Source organism: Lynx canadensis, chromosome A3, assembly GCF_007474595.2.
Source record: "Lynx canadensis isolate LIC74 chromosome A3, mLynCan4.pri.v2, whole genome shotgun sequence".
Lineage (NCBI taxonomy): Eukaryota > Metazoa > Chordata > Mammalia > Carnivora > Felidae > Lynx > Lynx canadensis.
The window spans coordinates 43,303,359-43,319,341 of record NC_044305.1 but is presented as its reverse complement, the minus strand read 5'-3'; the positions used below and the strand labels follow the sequence as shown (position 1 = coordinate 43,319,341).

Below are 15,983 nucleotides of genomic sequence, written 5' to 3'. Positions count from 1 at the left end.
AAATTGGATGTTTTCAAAATTAAAGCTTTTGCTTTTCAAAAGTCACAGTTAAGAAAATGAAACAAACCACAAAATTAATTATTCAGATACCTATATTTGACCAAGGACTTGTATCCAGAATACATAAGGACAACTTACAACTTGATTACAAAAAGACAACCCTACCAAAAATCCTTACACATAAGATGTAAATTCTAGTCATTCTAATAGGTGTGTGATGGTGTCTTGTGGTTTTAATTTGCATTTCTGTGATGATTAATGATGTCCCTGAGCGTCTTGGCCATTTGTGTATCTTTTGTTAAGAGTTTGTTAAAATTTGTTGCCTTTTAGTAGGTATGTGAAGGATTTGGAGCTATCAGACCTCTTACTGGTGGGAACATAAAATGTCACAACCTCTTTACAATACTGGCAGTTTCTTAAAAAGTTGAACATACACCTACCATATGACTCAGATCTTCCATTCCTATTTATCCAAAAGAAATGAAAACATGGGGCGCCTGGGTGGCGCAGTCGGTTAAGCGTCCGACTTCAGCCAGGTCACGATCTCGCGGTCCGTGAGTTCGAGCCCCGCGTCGGGCTCTGGGCTGATGGCTCAGAGCCTGGAGCCTGTTTCCGATGCTGTGTCTCCCTCTCTCTCTGACCCTCCCCCGTTCATGCTCTGTCTCTCTCTGTCCCAAAAATAAATAAACGTTGAAAAAAAAAAAAAAAAAAAAAGAAATGAAAACATATCCACATAGACATGTACACGGATGTTCACAGAGCTTTATTCATAAGAGCCAAAACAAGGAAACAACCCAAATCGGTATCAACTAGTGAATGGCTAAATGAAATGTGGTATACCACTTGGCAATAAAAAGGAACTACTGACACATGCAGCTATGTGGTGAGTGTCAAATGGGTTATGCTAAGTGAAAGAAGCTAGACACAAAACCAGACAAAATTCTAGAAGCAAACTAATCTACAGTGGGACAAAGCTGACCAGTAGTTGCCTACTAAGGAAAACTTTGGGGGTGATGGAGATGTTCCATCTGGTGGTGGAGGTTTCACGAGTGTACCCCTGTCAAAACTCATTGGGGGCGCCTGGGTGGCGCAGTCGGTTAAGCGTCCGACTTCAGCCAGGTCACGATCTCGCGGTCCGGGAGTTCGAGCCCCGCGTCAGGCTCTGTCTGGGCTGATGGCTCGGAGCCTGGAGCCTGTTTCCGATTCTGTGTCTCCCTCTCTCTCTGCCCCTCCCCCGTTCATGCTCTGTCTCTCTCTGTCCCAAAAATAAATAAACGTTGAAAAAAAAATTAAAAAAAAAAACAACTCATTGAACTGTATACTTTAAATGGGTGCAGTTCATCGTATGTAAGTTATACTTCAATCAAGTTAAAAACAAAACAAAAACACTGATATTCTGTTCCAAACTCGTTTCTCTTCTCATCCTGAGCAACTTTACTCATGTTATTTGTTAACGGTAGAAATCTGCTCCAAATTCTCCTGAAGGCAAATTTCTATTAATTACTTCCAACCTGCTGGACATTATTATATCTCAAAAGCTCCTTTAAATGTCCAGGACTGAATTTATCAATGCTAGGAAAGAAAGAGGAAAAGAACTCTTTCCTTCCTTTTGTGTAATTCAGAGAATGATTGACATGATCACCCAAGCCAGAAACCTGAATTCAGACTCTTGCCTAATATCCTATCTGTCACGTCTGTCTGAGCACCTGCCTGTGTTCAGGCCTCACCTAGATTCCAGCTTCCTCCCATCCATCCTGCCACTCTCTAGTGTTTAAAAAAGAAAAAAAAAAAAAAAAAACCCTAACTGATCCTTTCCCCTGCTTAAAATGTCAGAGGCTTTCCTTGCCTTGGAGAGGAATTTCAGAGTCCTCATTAGCCACACTAGGCTCCATGCTTCCCCACTCAGGATGGCTGCTTTCCACACAATACTACCCCCCATCTCCATGTTCTCTCTGGAAACAGCCACCAGTACCCAGAGGTGGCACCTGCACGGCCACGTCTTTGATGTTGTCACCCAATGGTGCCACCTCACCTCAGCACCTGAACTCATTGTCACTGAAGAGAACACCAGAGCAAGGTGGGTCTACCACATTCTACCTTCTGTTAATTTGAAATGGAAAGGACCAGGTGGAACAGTTTCAACTTAAATCTGTATATGCAGTTTTCTGTACTCTTCTATTTGATGTGTCTCAATTAAAAATTATTTCCAAAAAGTAAGAAAAATATTCTATGGAAAAGATACATAAAATAAAAGCCCTTGGCATTTATTTATTTAAAAAAAATTTTTTTTAAAGTTTATTTATTTTTGAGACAGAGAGAGACAGAGCATGAATGGGGGAGGGTCAGAGAGAGAGGGAGACACAGCATCCAAAACAGGCTCCAGGCTCTGAGCGGTCAGCACAGAGCCCGACACGGGGCTCAAACTCACAAACCACAAGATCATGATCTGAGCCGAAGTCAGACGCTCAACCGACTGAGCCACCCAGGTGCCCCAAGCCCTTGGCATTTAAAATGTAAGTGCTAGGGAGCCTGGCTGGGTCAGCTGGAAGAGCATTCGATTCTTGATCTCGGGGTCGTGGCTTCAAGCCCCACATTGGATGTAGAGATTACTTAAATAAACTCTAAAAAATGAAATGAAATGAAATAAAATAAAATGTGTTAAACAGTTTAGGATAGGAAACACTCTGAGAACACACACCAAAGGCAAAAGGTAGTAATACAAATTCGAAATATAGAGAAGAATCAATCCAGATGGTCCAACAGTCAATTAAAAGGAGTTTCCAGCTTTGCTTTTCTACATAGCACTCAATACCTTCTAATAAGTTATATAATTTACTTCCATTTTTTTTATTATTGGTCTTCCCTAACTAGAACATAAGCTTCACAAAAGCAGAAAATTTTGTTTTATTGGCTACATTCCCAGTGCCTGTAAGACAATCCATACATATCAAATACTGAACAATTATTTGTTGAATGAATGAAAAAATAGGTCCAAAGTTCTGAGAGGAAAATGATTTGGGGCCTAGAATTTTATACTCAGCAAAGCTATCAAGTATGAAGACAGAATAGATTCAGTCAATTATCTCCCATGTAATTTTTTATAGAAGCCATTTAAGATAGCAAATGACTTACGGGATAAAGAGTAGAACTAATCCAGGAGTCCAGACAAAAGAAATTCCTGGATTACTATTGTCGTAGCAATTGGCCGGTGATTAAAGGGGAGATCAGTGTCCTTTAAAGAACAATGGACTCCATTCAGTAGAAGAAGAGATTTGAATTTCTGAATAAATAGAAAACAAAATCTTCAATCAAAACAAGAAATTAGGAACTCTAGGGAAAATAACAATATAAGAAGTCATGATGTGAAAAGGAAGCACACCAACCTGGGGCGTGCTAGAATGTGAGCACAGTGACTAATTCTGTCACTGGACATGTTTTCCTTCAAGTGGTAGAAGGACTGGGGCAGCAAACCCCTGGAGACAAATGTAATATTGCCTGACCGAACACGGACAATGTTTACATGATCACAACTGTGTAAATGATATTTATTAGTTTCCAACTTTCAGAATGAACTTTCAGACAAAAGACAGAACTATGGTTATAAGTCAGAATGTAAATTTTACCAACCTTGATAGATAGAAAAATAAAGGCGTAGCTGATCAAAACTGGATGGTCAAGAGAAAGGTCTTACTTTCCTCATTCTGGAAAACGGGAATTGAGTGACACTGGTTGGCTAAAACTGATACAGCAACAAAAGTCTTGAAGGAAAGGTTAAAACCAGTCATCTCGGCACAGTAGGTTTAGGCTCAGGGAGTGGAGGGAACTATTATTTGTTATAACGCTCTTTAGGATAAGTTTTGTCTCTTTTTTTAAAACCATGCATATATTACTTTTATTAAAAAGCAGTGCTAATGTTAAAGTTATTTTACTTGATGCCCAGGACAAATGGCTGTCATTTTGTTATAGCTATTTATGCCCATCAGTCACTCTTTAAAAAATTTTTTTTTAAATGTTTATTTATTTTTGAGAGAGAGAGAGAGAGGATGAGCAGAGGGGCAGAGAGAGGATGAGTGGGGGGGGGGGGGGCAGAGAGAGAAAGACACAGAATCCGAAGCAGGCTCTAGGCTCTGAGCTGTCAGCACAGAGCCCGACGTGGGGCTTGAACCCACAAGCCATGAGATCATGACCTGAGCCAAAGCCGGGCGCTTAACCGATTTGAGCCACCCAGGCGCGTGCCCCGCCCACACCCCCCACCCCCAGCAGCCACTCTTTAGGGCTACTTGGGCTGGGCTGTTTACATGTGAGTTAGGGACAGTGCACTCCAGACAACTCTGCCTTGACAAAGTTTCACATATTTCAAGGTTTCCTTTGGTCTATTAACATTTAGACAGAAAATGTGAGGATTAAGTTCAGGAAATATCTCTTGGGGGAGTCACTTAAAACACACACATACACACAGACCTCAGGAAATCAAATTTGTATTAGCATTATTTTAGCCAGTGCTTTCTTTATCTATATTTATTTCCTTTCTGATCATTATGATTTTCATCTAAGTAAGTTGCCAAAATACAGTATCTCTGATTTTACATAAGTGTGAAGTTAGGATACAAAAAGCATATAAACATCTACAAGTACCAAAACATTTATGACCTTACAATTTCATGTTGCAAGAAAAGGGGCACAAATAAGGAATACAAATAAATTATAATCTAAAGAGTTACATACAATGCTTCCTTTGATTATTTATTAAAACTCACAAGGAAAGTGAAAGGAATGTTTTTGAGCCATAATAAGCAATTGTGAACATAATGTGACGATGTTCTGCTCACATCTCCAGCTTAACAAGCAGTGGACACAGCCAGCTTCTTTAAATGATCCATGAACACCTGCAGGCTAACATCGTCAGTTAGGATGGGTGCTCCTGTTTCCTGAAATTTAATGGTAAACATTTATTGGCAGGTATCTCAAAAGCTGGTTAGAATTCATCAATTATTAAGGATCTTTCCACCTCAGAACATTCACAGTGTTTCCCCCCTCTACTCTGAGTAGTCCCTCTGCCTCATTAACCAGTCTTTCAACTGAAGCATAATTTCCTCACTAAACCCTTCTCTGACCCCCTGAGTTCAGGCCATCCCTGCCACTCCGGACTTTTCTAGGCATATGCCCTTCTACTTTAATCCTCTCCATAGTTCTGATGACCTGTCCAGAGTCTGGCTCCCCATCAGGCATGAGCACGCCGTGTCTCATGTTCCCCATCATGCTGACAGCACCTAGCCTGAAGCTCTTTCATGGCCTGCTTACAACAGAAGCTTGAGGAGGATGTATTTACAAATCAGTGGATCAGTGCATCCACTGAACAACAGATGGATATCTGTATTATCCGAAACTGCTTGTGATTTATGTCATGCTTGGGGAAAAGAACTGAATAGAAACTTTGACTTCCAGTAAGATCCCAAACTTGTAAAAAATAAGTAAAAATATACATGATATACACATTTTATATTATCTACAAAGAAGCTGGAAATACTTAACTCTACACAGTGGCAATATAGGTATTAATTTTCTTTCTTAATCTTTTCTTTAACATATTCAAATTTTCCAAAATGATACTACCAGTATAATTAGGAAAATATAAGCATAATTAAAATTTTATAAGAAGATTTCTTCTGGGAAGGAGTAGATGTGCTTTTCCCTATTCCTTCCACTAAGTACAAATAAAAACCCCAGACATTTTATATAAAACAAACATAAGAAGACTCTAAAAGGTGGACAGAAGAGAGCAGACAAACCAAGGTCCCTAAGGCCGAAGGAACAACACAGTGGTGAGTTCCTTGGGTTTCCTTTTTGCCTCATATCTCAGACCTGGAGCCAAAGAGGCTGGCAAACAATCACTGCACACAGACAAGAACATCAGAAAAAGCCAACTTTCTCTAGCTAAAGGAACAGCACAGCCCAGAAAGACCAAAAAATGTTAGATAATAACTGCTGCACTCCAAAGGTGACAGAAGAAACTGTGTCCCAACCCACACCAGCAACAGCTGAGTGGGCACCTTAGACTGCCACCCTCACAAGACAGCAACAAGGGACCCCAACACCCCCACCAGGATGCTGGCAGAGAAGGCCAAGGACAACACTGGGAATTTCATCCCCAATGGCCAGGGGGACGTCTCCCTACTGCCATGGTTATCAGGAGAGACCATTCAGGAAGCCTGCACTCCCACCCCTGCCTGGCAGTAATGAGATGTCCTCCAGGCCCCCTGCACTGGGAATCAGAGGCGGCCTAGTGGAGAGTCAGGACTTTTCATTACCACCCAGCACTAATATGGAGACTAGGTGGGGAGCTGGAATGCCCATCTCCACCTAGCAGTAACAAGGAACTGTCCCTCACCCACGTGTTAAGAGGCCAATGGAAAACCTGGTTTGCTTCAAGTGAATGAAAAACAGTCAGCAGGTATTAACACCAAGCCACCAAGCTGCCTACAGTGTTAGAATTATTTGACAAAGACTTCAAAGCAGCCATGACAGAAGTGCTTCAATGAGCAATTACGAGCACACTTGAAACAAATGAAAAAGTAGAAAGCCTCAGCAAAGAAAGTCTCAGGAAAGACGCAGACATAAATGAGAATCAAAGGAAAATTTTAGAACTGGAAAATACAGAAATAAGTTCAGTGTCTGAGCTCAATAGCAGAGAAGGAACAGAGACAACAATCAGCAAACTGGAAGATAAAATAGTGGAAATAATGCAACTGAAAAGCAGATAGAAAATAGTGGGAAAAAAATGTACAGGGCCCCAGGGGTGTGTGGAACTACAAAAGACCTGACATGCATGTCACTGGAGTCCCAGAGAGAAAGGAAGAAGAGGATGGGCTGAAAAATTATTCAAAGAAATAATAACTGATAACTAACCAATTTTGGCAGGACCGATAAATATACAGAATCAAGAAGCAGAGCAAAGTCTAAACAGATTAAATCCAAAGAAATCCACACCAAGCACATGGTACTTAAACTTCTGAAAACTAGTGTTAACAAAGAAACAATCTTGAAAGCAGGCAGAGAAAGATATCTTACCGACAGGGGAAAAACAATAAGAATGACAATAAATTTCTCATCAGAAACCAGAGAGACCAAGAGAAGTCACAAAATATTTTTTCAGCTGCCTAAAGAAAAGGACAGCCACCAAAATTCTTTATCTAGAGAAAATATCCTTCATGAATGAGGGGGAAATCAAGATTCCCAAATGAAAAAAAATTAAGAATCTATCACCCTCAGACCTAAAAGAATGGCTAAAGGGGGGTACCTGGGTGGCTCAGTCGGTTGAGTGTACGACTCTTGATTTCAGCTTGGGTCATGGTCCCAAGTTATCATGGGATCAAGCTCCCTGTTGGGCTCCATGCGGAGTGTGGAGGCTGCTTTACAATTCTCATTCTCAAAAAAAAAAAAAAAAAAAAAAAAGAAAAAAAAAGAAAAATGGCTAAAGGAAGATCTCTACTTAAAATGGTAATGATAAAAGAAGGAATCTGGGAGTATCAAGAAGGAATAAAGAACACAGTAAGCAAAATTATGGATAAATATAACTGGATTTGCATCTGCTCTTGAGATATATAAATTATGTTTGATGGTTGAAGAAAAACTGTAACATTGCTGCATGTAGAAAAAAATATTTAATACCATTATATTATAAATGGGGTAAAGAAATATAAATGGGAATAAGTTTCCTATACATCACTTTGGTCAAAAAGCCATCAGTAAACTGTGATAATCTATGTATGTATAATGTAATACAATGCTCTACTATCAACAACCAGGAGTGACCACTAAAAAAGGCTACACAAAAAGATACACTCAAAAACATTATAAATGAATTAAAATGAAATTCTAGGAGTGCATGGGTGGCTCAGTTGGTTAAGCATCTGACTCTTGACTTCGACTCAGGTTATGATCCCAAGGTCGTGGGATCAACCCCACATTGGGCTCCGTGCTGAACATGAAGCCTGCTTAACATTCTCTTTCTGTCTCACTTTGCCCCACTCCCCTGCTAGTGTTCGCTCTATAACAAAAATTAAAAAAAAAATAAAAATGGAATTCTAAAAAATGTTCAAGTAATCCACAGGAAGGCAGGAAAAACAGAGAAATGAAAAGCAGAGAAAACAAACAGAAAACAAAAAATAAAATGACAGACTTGAGTTCTAACGTATCATTAATTACATTAAATATAAATGGTCCAAATGCACCAATTGTAAGAGTTTAAGAGTAGATTAAAAACCACGATCCAGGGGCGCCTGGGTGGCGCAGTCGGTTAAGCGTCCGACTTCAGCCAGGTCACGATCTCGCGGTCCGTGAGTTCGAGCCCCGCGTCAGGCTCTGGGCTGATGGCTCAGAGCCTGGAGCCTGTTTCCAATTCTGTGTCTCCCTCTCTCTCTGCCCCTCCCCCATTCATGCTCTGTCTCTCTCTGTCCCAAAAATAAATAAACGTTGAAAAAAAAAAAAAAAAAAACCACAATCCAACTATGTGCTGTTTACAAGAAATTCACTTCAAATATAATAAAGAAATAGGTTGAAAGTTAAAGAATGGTAAGACATATAACAGGCAAATATCTTTTTTTAATTTTTTTAAATGTTTATTTATTTATTTTTGAGAGAAGAGAGACAGAGCATGAGCAGGGGAGAGGCAGAGGGAGAGGGAGACACAGAATCTGAAGCAGGCTCCAGGCTCTGAGTTGTCAGCACAGAGCCTGACGCAGGGCTTGAACCCACAAACTGTGAGATCCTGACCTGAGCTGAAGTCAGACACTCAACGAACTGAGGCACCCAGACGCCCCCGCAAATATTTTTTTTTTTGCATGAAAAATAACGGGAAAGAAAGGAAAGAAAGAACGAGCTTTATTAATGTCAGATAGACATCACTGCAAACAAAATGACCAGAGACAGAGGGAGACATTATATAATGAAATAAAGTCAACCCACCAAAACAAAGCAATCCTAAATGTCTATGCAACAAACAACAGAGCTACAAAACATGTGAATGAAAACTGACAGAATTCAAAAGAGAAACAGATAAACTCACAATTGGAGTTGGAAACTTCAACACCCTCTCTCAAAAACTGACAGAACAACTAGACAGATAATCAGCAGGGATATGTAAGAACTCAACAACATCAACTAAATGTATCTCTGGAGTCCCAGAGAGAAAGGAAGAAGAGGATGTCTAAGAGACATTTATAGTACACTCTATCCAACAACAGCAGAATACACATTCAAGTGACCATGAAATATATGCCAAGATAGACTACAGCTTGGGACATAAAACAAACTTCAGGGGCACCTGGGTGGCTCAGTCAGTTAAGCGTCCAACTCAATTTCAGCTCAAGTCATGATCTCATGATTCATGAGATCGAGCCCCAGGTTGGGCTCCATGCTGACAGTGCAGAGCATTCTTGGGATTCTCTCTCCCTTTCTCTCTGCTCCTGCACTGCTTGTGCTCTCTCTCTCTCACTCAGAATAAATAAATAACCTCAAAAAAAAAAAAAAAAAAAAAAAGAACTGAAACCATACAAAGTATATACTCTAACAACAATGTAATCAAAATAAAAATCAATAACCTACAAATAATAAGATAATCTCCAAATACTTGTAAACTAAGCAACACTTTTTTTTTTAAAATAGGGTGATACTCATTTTTTTTTTAAGTTCATTTATTTTGAGAGAGAGAAAAAGCATGAGCAAGTAGGGGAGGGACACAGAGAGAGGGGGAGCAAGAATCACAAGTAGGCTCTGCGCTGTCAGTGTGGAGCCCAACACAGGGCTTCAACTCACAAACCGTGAGTTCATGACCTGAGCCAAAATCAAGAGTCAGATGCTCAACCAACTGACCCACCCAGGTGCCCCAACTAAGCAACACTTCTAAATAAACTTAAAGCAAGCAGAAGAAAATAAAGATTACAACAAAAATCAATGAATTGAAACAGAAAAACAAGACATGAAAAGGAAATAAAGGTATTCAATTGGAAAGGAAGAAATAAATTGTTCTTATTTGTAGATGACATGATTATTTATGTTGAAAATCCCAACAATCTACGAAAAAATTACCAGAAGTAGTAAGTAACTCAGGAAAGTCACAGGATATAAGATAAAAATACAAAAATCAGCAGTATTTCTATATATTAGCAATGAGCACTGGGACACTGAAATCAAAACTATAATACCATTCACAATCACTCAAAAAAAAAAAAAAAGTGAAAACATTCAACCTTAAAGAAAGAGTAAGAAATCAAAACAGAATGAAGAGATATACTGAATTCATGAACTGGAAAGGCTCAACATAGTAAAGATGTCAATTCTCCCCAAATTGATATAGAGAATTGATGTAATTCTTTAAAAAAAATTTTTTTTTTTTGATAGAGTGTGCGAGTGGTGGAGGGGCAGAGAGAGAGGGAGACAGAGGCTCTGAAGCAGGCTCTGCACTGACAGTAGCGAGCCCAATGTGGGGCTCAAACTCACAAACCATGAGATCATGACGAGAGCTAAAGTCAGACACTCAACTGACTGAGTCACCCAGGCGCCTCTGGATTGATGTAATTCTTATCAAAATCCCAGCAAGAGTTTTTAAGGACATAAACAAGATTATTCTCAAATGTTTATGTAAAATCGAAGGAACCAGAATAGTTAAGACAATTTTGAAAAAGAAGTGGGAGAAACCAGTCTACCTGACTTTAAGACAACCTGTACAGTTACAGTAATCAAGACTGTTGTATTGGTAGACAGATGGAAACACAGATCAACGCAACAGAGAAGAAAACCCAGAAATGGACTCATACATGACTAACTAACCTTTGACAAAGATGCAAAAGTAATTCAATGAAAGACAGCCTTTCTGACAGATGCTGCTGGAGCAATTAGACATCCGTACGCAAAAAATAAAACTAAGCCTCACATCGTATATAAAAATTAACTCAAAAATTGGGGCACTTGGGTGGCTCAGTTGGTTAAGCGTCTGACTTTGGCTCAGGTCACAATCTCACAGTCCGTGAGTTCAAGCCACGCATTGGGCTCTGTGCTGACAGCTCGGAGCCTGGAGCCTGCTTCAGATTCTGTGTCTCCCTCTCTCTCTGACCCTCCCCCGTTCATGCTCTGTCTCTCTCTGTCTCAAAAATAAATACACGTTAAAAAAAAATTCTTTTTAATAAAAAAAAATTTATTCAAATGGATCACAGACTGAAAGGTAAATGTAAAATCAGGCAAACAAACACGGGACATCTTTGGGATCTAGGGCTAGGCAAAGAGTTCTCAGACTTGGCACCAAAAACACAATCCATAAAAGGAAACATTGATAAAAGTGAACTTCCTAAAAACCACTTTTGCTCTGCAAAAGACCCTGTGAAAAGGATATAGCAACAAGTAAGAGAAAATATTTACAAACCACATATTCAACAAAAGGCTAGCACGTAGAGCACATAAAGAACTTAAAACTCAACAACAAAAAAGCCAAATAATCCAATTATAAGATAGATAAAAGAAAGATTTCATTGAAGAAAACAGGTAAGTGGAAAAGTACATGAGAAGATGCTCAGCATCAGTAGCCATCAAGAAAATGTAATTTATTTTATTCACTTAAATGTTTATCTGAGCGAGAGCGAGAGAGCGAGACAGAGGATCTGAGGTGGGCTGTGCACTAACAGTAGCCAACTAGATGTGGGGCTTGAATTCATGAACCGTGAGATCATGACCTGAGTCGAAGTCTGACGCCCAACCAACTGAGCCACCCAGGCGCCTTGAGAAAATGTAATTGAAAACCACAATGTTATACCACTACACACCTATTGGAATAACTAAAATCAAAATGATGACAATACCAAGTGTTGACAAGGATGCACAGAAACTGGATCACTCATACATTGCTAGTGAGGACGCAGAAGGAATCAGTTGCTCCAGAAAATAATACCACAGCCTCTTAGACTAACCACATGACTACCGTACAATGGAACAAATGTACTCCGGGGCATTTATCTCAGAGAAAGGAAGATTTGTGTTTGTAAGAAACCCGTACATGAATATTTACAGCAGCTTTATTCCTAATGGCCAGCAACTGTGAACCCAGATGTCCTTCAACGGGTGAATGATTAAGCAACTACAGTACATCTCTACCCCAGTACATCTGGGAATACCACTTGGCAAGTAAAAAGGAACAAATTATTGACACATGCAACAACCTGGATGAATCTTTAGATAATCACGCTGAAGGGAAAAAGCCAGTCCCCAAAGGTTATGTAACATGTGATTTCACATACATAACCTTCTTGATGACAAAATCACAGAGGTGGAGAAACCAGCAGCAGTAGCCAGGTGGAGGCGAGGGAAGTGAGAGTGAATATAAAAAGCCAAATTAGAGATCTCTGTGGTGATGGAAGTGTGTATGTGGACCACATCTACGTCAGTATCCCAGCCATGATACTGCATTATGGTTGTACAAGATTTTCCCACTGCGGGACACGAGGTAAAGAGCACAGGGAATCTGTCCACATTATTTCTCACAACTGCTTGTAAATTTACAATTAAATTCACAATTACCTCAAAAGAAAGTTTAACTTTAAAAAGCGTAAGAAAACAGAGTGAAAGAAAAGACTTGAGAGAGACACAAATGTTGGGAATAATTAGATAAAGAAGGAATCAGAGGCTGACAAGGGAGGAGGCAGAACCAGTGGGGAGCAGGAGTAGATGTTTTTGCCCTGCACCCTTGGGAGAGGGAGGAGGGGGGAGAAGGCTGAGGGCGATGTTGTTGCGTCTATGAGGACAGTCAAATGCAGGTCATGCTACAGAGTTCTGTCCTCTGGCCGAATCTGTCATATTATGCTGTGTACTGCAGGAGATCCACACCAGTGTCCCCTCCCACCCCAGCTACGGTATTCAAAGTTTCCACCCCACCCCCACCCCCCAGCAAAATACCTGAGTGAATTCTGTCTCTAAGGCCAAAGAGATCCATTTGGAAACAAGTTTTTCAAAAAGAGCCTGGCCTCCTCCCCTAGATACCTGACAATTTCTTACCTGTCCCCAAGCGTACAGGTTATTGTGTGTCTGAGATGGGTTCACTTTGGACAAAAGGAATCGGGCCTTTAAAAAAGCAAGACATTTAAAGATTACAATGGCAATATTAGTGTAATAGTAAAAAAAAAAAAAAAAAAGTGTTTACAACATTTCTTTTGTTAAATTAGCATTTTTCTACTACATAGGAACCGATTTCTTTAATGTAAGCCAATGACTCCCTATTTATTAGGGTTCTTAAAACACGAGATATGTGTTTTATTTTGGCAACCCTCTACTTTTATGTTAATGTGTTTTTACCACTCATTTAAGAAGTCATATTTGAAGTTTGGCTGAATGTCAATTTATGTCACCACATAAAATATTAGTTACACCATTGGATTTATAGCCATGAGAATACATCAGGAAACCAACCATGAGAGCTGGAATTCAACTCACTCACCTGGCTGCCTCCGTGCTCCGTGTTAATGTAACGTGGCATTGGAAAGCGTGCCTGCAGAATCTCTTGAGCATCATCCAGTGGTGCCTGCAGAAGGTGCTTGAAGTTTTCATACTCAGGCATGTCCTGGTACCCAGCTTTACGCCACTGGGCTATGGTCTGCACCAAAACAAACCAACCAAAACCATCGTGGAAACACCAAAACAATAGTTTTCCTTGACACTCTTGACATTCCCACCACCACCTAGAACTTGTTTCCCATAAGAAAGTCTTACATAGGGGCGCCTGGGTGGCTCAGTCAGTTAAGCGTCCGACTTCGGCTCAGGTCACGATCTCGCAGTCCGCGAGTTCGAGCCCCGCGTCGGGCTCTGGGCTGATGGCTCAGAGCCTGGAGCCTGCTTCCGATTCTGTGTCTCCCTCTCTCTCTGCCCCTCCCCCGTTCATGCTGTGTCTCTCTCTGTCTCAAAAATAAATAAACGTTAAAAAAAAAATTAAAAAAAAAAAAGAAAGTCTTACATAAAGAATGATGAGTTGCAGAGGGGAGCTGGGTAGTGTAAGTAGGAGTAAGCAAAGAGGTGCAGACAGAACACCCCCACCTACACAGTTCTCCCAGAAATGTCACAGCCATCAGTCACACCTCTTCCTTTTCTTTCTTTTTCTTTTTAATGTTTATTTTTGAGAGAGAGAGAGAGAGAATGCAAGTGAGCGAGCAGGGGCCGGACAGAGAGAGAGGGAGACAGAAGATCTGAAGTGGGCTGTGCACAGACAGCAGAGAACCTGATGTGGGGCTCGAACTCATGAATTGTGAGATTATGACCTGAGCTGAAGTTGGACACTTAACCAACTGAGCCACCCAGGCACCTCTTACCTCTTTCCCTTCTAACCGTACACACCAACTAGCTAAAAACACCCAAGGAACCGCTGTCCCAAAGAGCCACCCTTCCTTTCCATTCCCAGTGCCATCACTCGGTTCAGCCTCTCATGTCCTTCCAGCTGGTAGGGAAAGGGATCTGTTGGCTTCCTATGTAGAATCTGTTCCCCCTTCTTGTGACCAGGGGCACACCTCTACACCCTCGTCCACTGCTTAGTGTCACACAGACTCACCCCACCTCCCCTGGGCTCTGAGTTGGGACACTCTTGACTGGAGAGAAAAAAGCTGCAAGAATCACAGTGTGGTGTTCATTAGGCTAGTAGAAGGCAATATACTACGGTGCGGAAGGTAAAACCTATCCCCCCACCTCAGCTAACACTGTGTCTCACCCTCTTGTATCCCCAAGAATAATGCTCTAGAAAATGCCTTGTCCACACAGGAAATCAAGAAATATTTGCTGACTGATTAATATATCTTTAAAATAATCTGAAGTGCTTTCACATGTTATTTAGGGGACATTTTAAAAAAGAAAACAGTGAGAGGGGAAATGGAGTAAGAGGACGTAACAAGTGACCAATAGGTTTTAAAAACAGAACTGTTAGTCTGGTATCAGGGAGAGGATTCTCTTTAGATGCTTCCTTCTGCAGCCTGTTCTCCCTTCTTCTTCCAGGTCTTAATTTGTATGTATGTATGTATGTATGTATGTATGTATGTATGTATGTTATGTATGTATTTATAAAGTGCGCGTGTGAGCGAGAGTTCAAACAAGTGCAGGGGAGGGCCAGAGAAGAGAGAGAGAATCCCAAGCAGACTGCACAGTCAGCACAGAGCCCGATTCAGGGCCTGATCTCACAAACCATGAGATCATGACCTGATTCGAGATCAAGAGTCAGATGCTTAACCAACATACCCACAGGTGCCCCTTCCAGGTCTTAATTTCTGACTGACTGCTGGCATAAAGGAAATGCCCATAAGCTGGTTTGGGTCCAAGAGTTAATCAGAACACCCACAACCAGCAGACTTGGGGCTTTTGGAGAGTGAGACCTATGTCATTATCTTCGTGTTTAGAACCCATCACTTGCATGCAACAGAAGGTGCTCAATAAACATATGAATGGACAGGACAGGGGTTGTGGTCAGAAATGTCTGTAAGGGGAGAGCTGAAGGCTAGAAACCTAGTCATGATTACTGCTTCTATAGGACCAGTGGGAGCAGCAGTTGGTCACCCAATGGCCCTGGGTCTAGGACCATTACTGAAACCTAGTGTCTGTGGGCAAGCAGCCAGCAGAGTGAGCGTTAATATGCTGAAAAAAGCTGAACACCATAAAAGTATGCATATTAAAATCAAGAAACTAATCATTGAAGTTACTACAGGAATTCTGAAACACAACGTATAACTGCAGGACATCTGAAATCACATCTAATGTAAAGACACTAGGAAGTCATGTCAAACATCAAAACAATTTATTGAAGGTAAAGAATGGACAGTAGAAGGAAAAAAATATGTCAATGAACATAATGCTCAGTGAAAGGATTTTCTTCAGAGGAGCCATTCATTTTCTCAGGAAATCCCATTGAGAAAGAAAGAGACTCCCCTGAAAGCCATCTACAGTCATCCTTGGGCTCCACAGACCCAGTG

At 40.7% G+C, this 15,983-nt stretch overlaps 1 protein-coding gene across 2 annotated transcripts in view; it reads right to left on the bottom strand.

The window, feature by feature from the left end:
• Window positions 1-4,462: 4,462 nt before the first annotated feature.
• Window positions 4,463-15,983, bottom strand: part of SEC23B (SEC23 homolog B, COPII coat complex component) — a 47,287-nt gene continuing 35,766 nt past the window's right edge. For both annotated transcript variants that reach the window (XM_030310172.2, XM_030310171.1), the window contains exons 18-20: window positions 13,478-13,633; window positions 13,039-13,104; window positions 4,463-4,928 (exon numbers count right to left, since the gene is read on the bottom strand). In XM_030310172.2, the coding sequence (XP_030166032.1) occupies window positions 4,839-4,928; window positions 13,039-13,104; window positions 13,478-13,633 (312 nt within the window). In that variant the 3' untranslated portion in view covers window positions 4,463-4,838. The remainder of the gene's footprint in view (window positions 4,929-13,038; window positions 13,105-13,477; window positions 13,634-15,983) is intronic.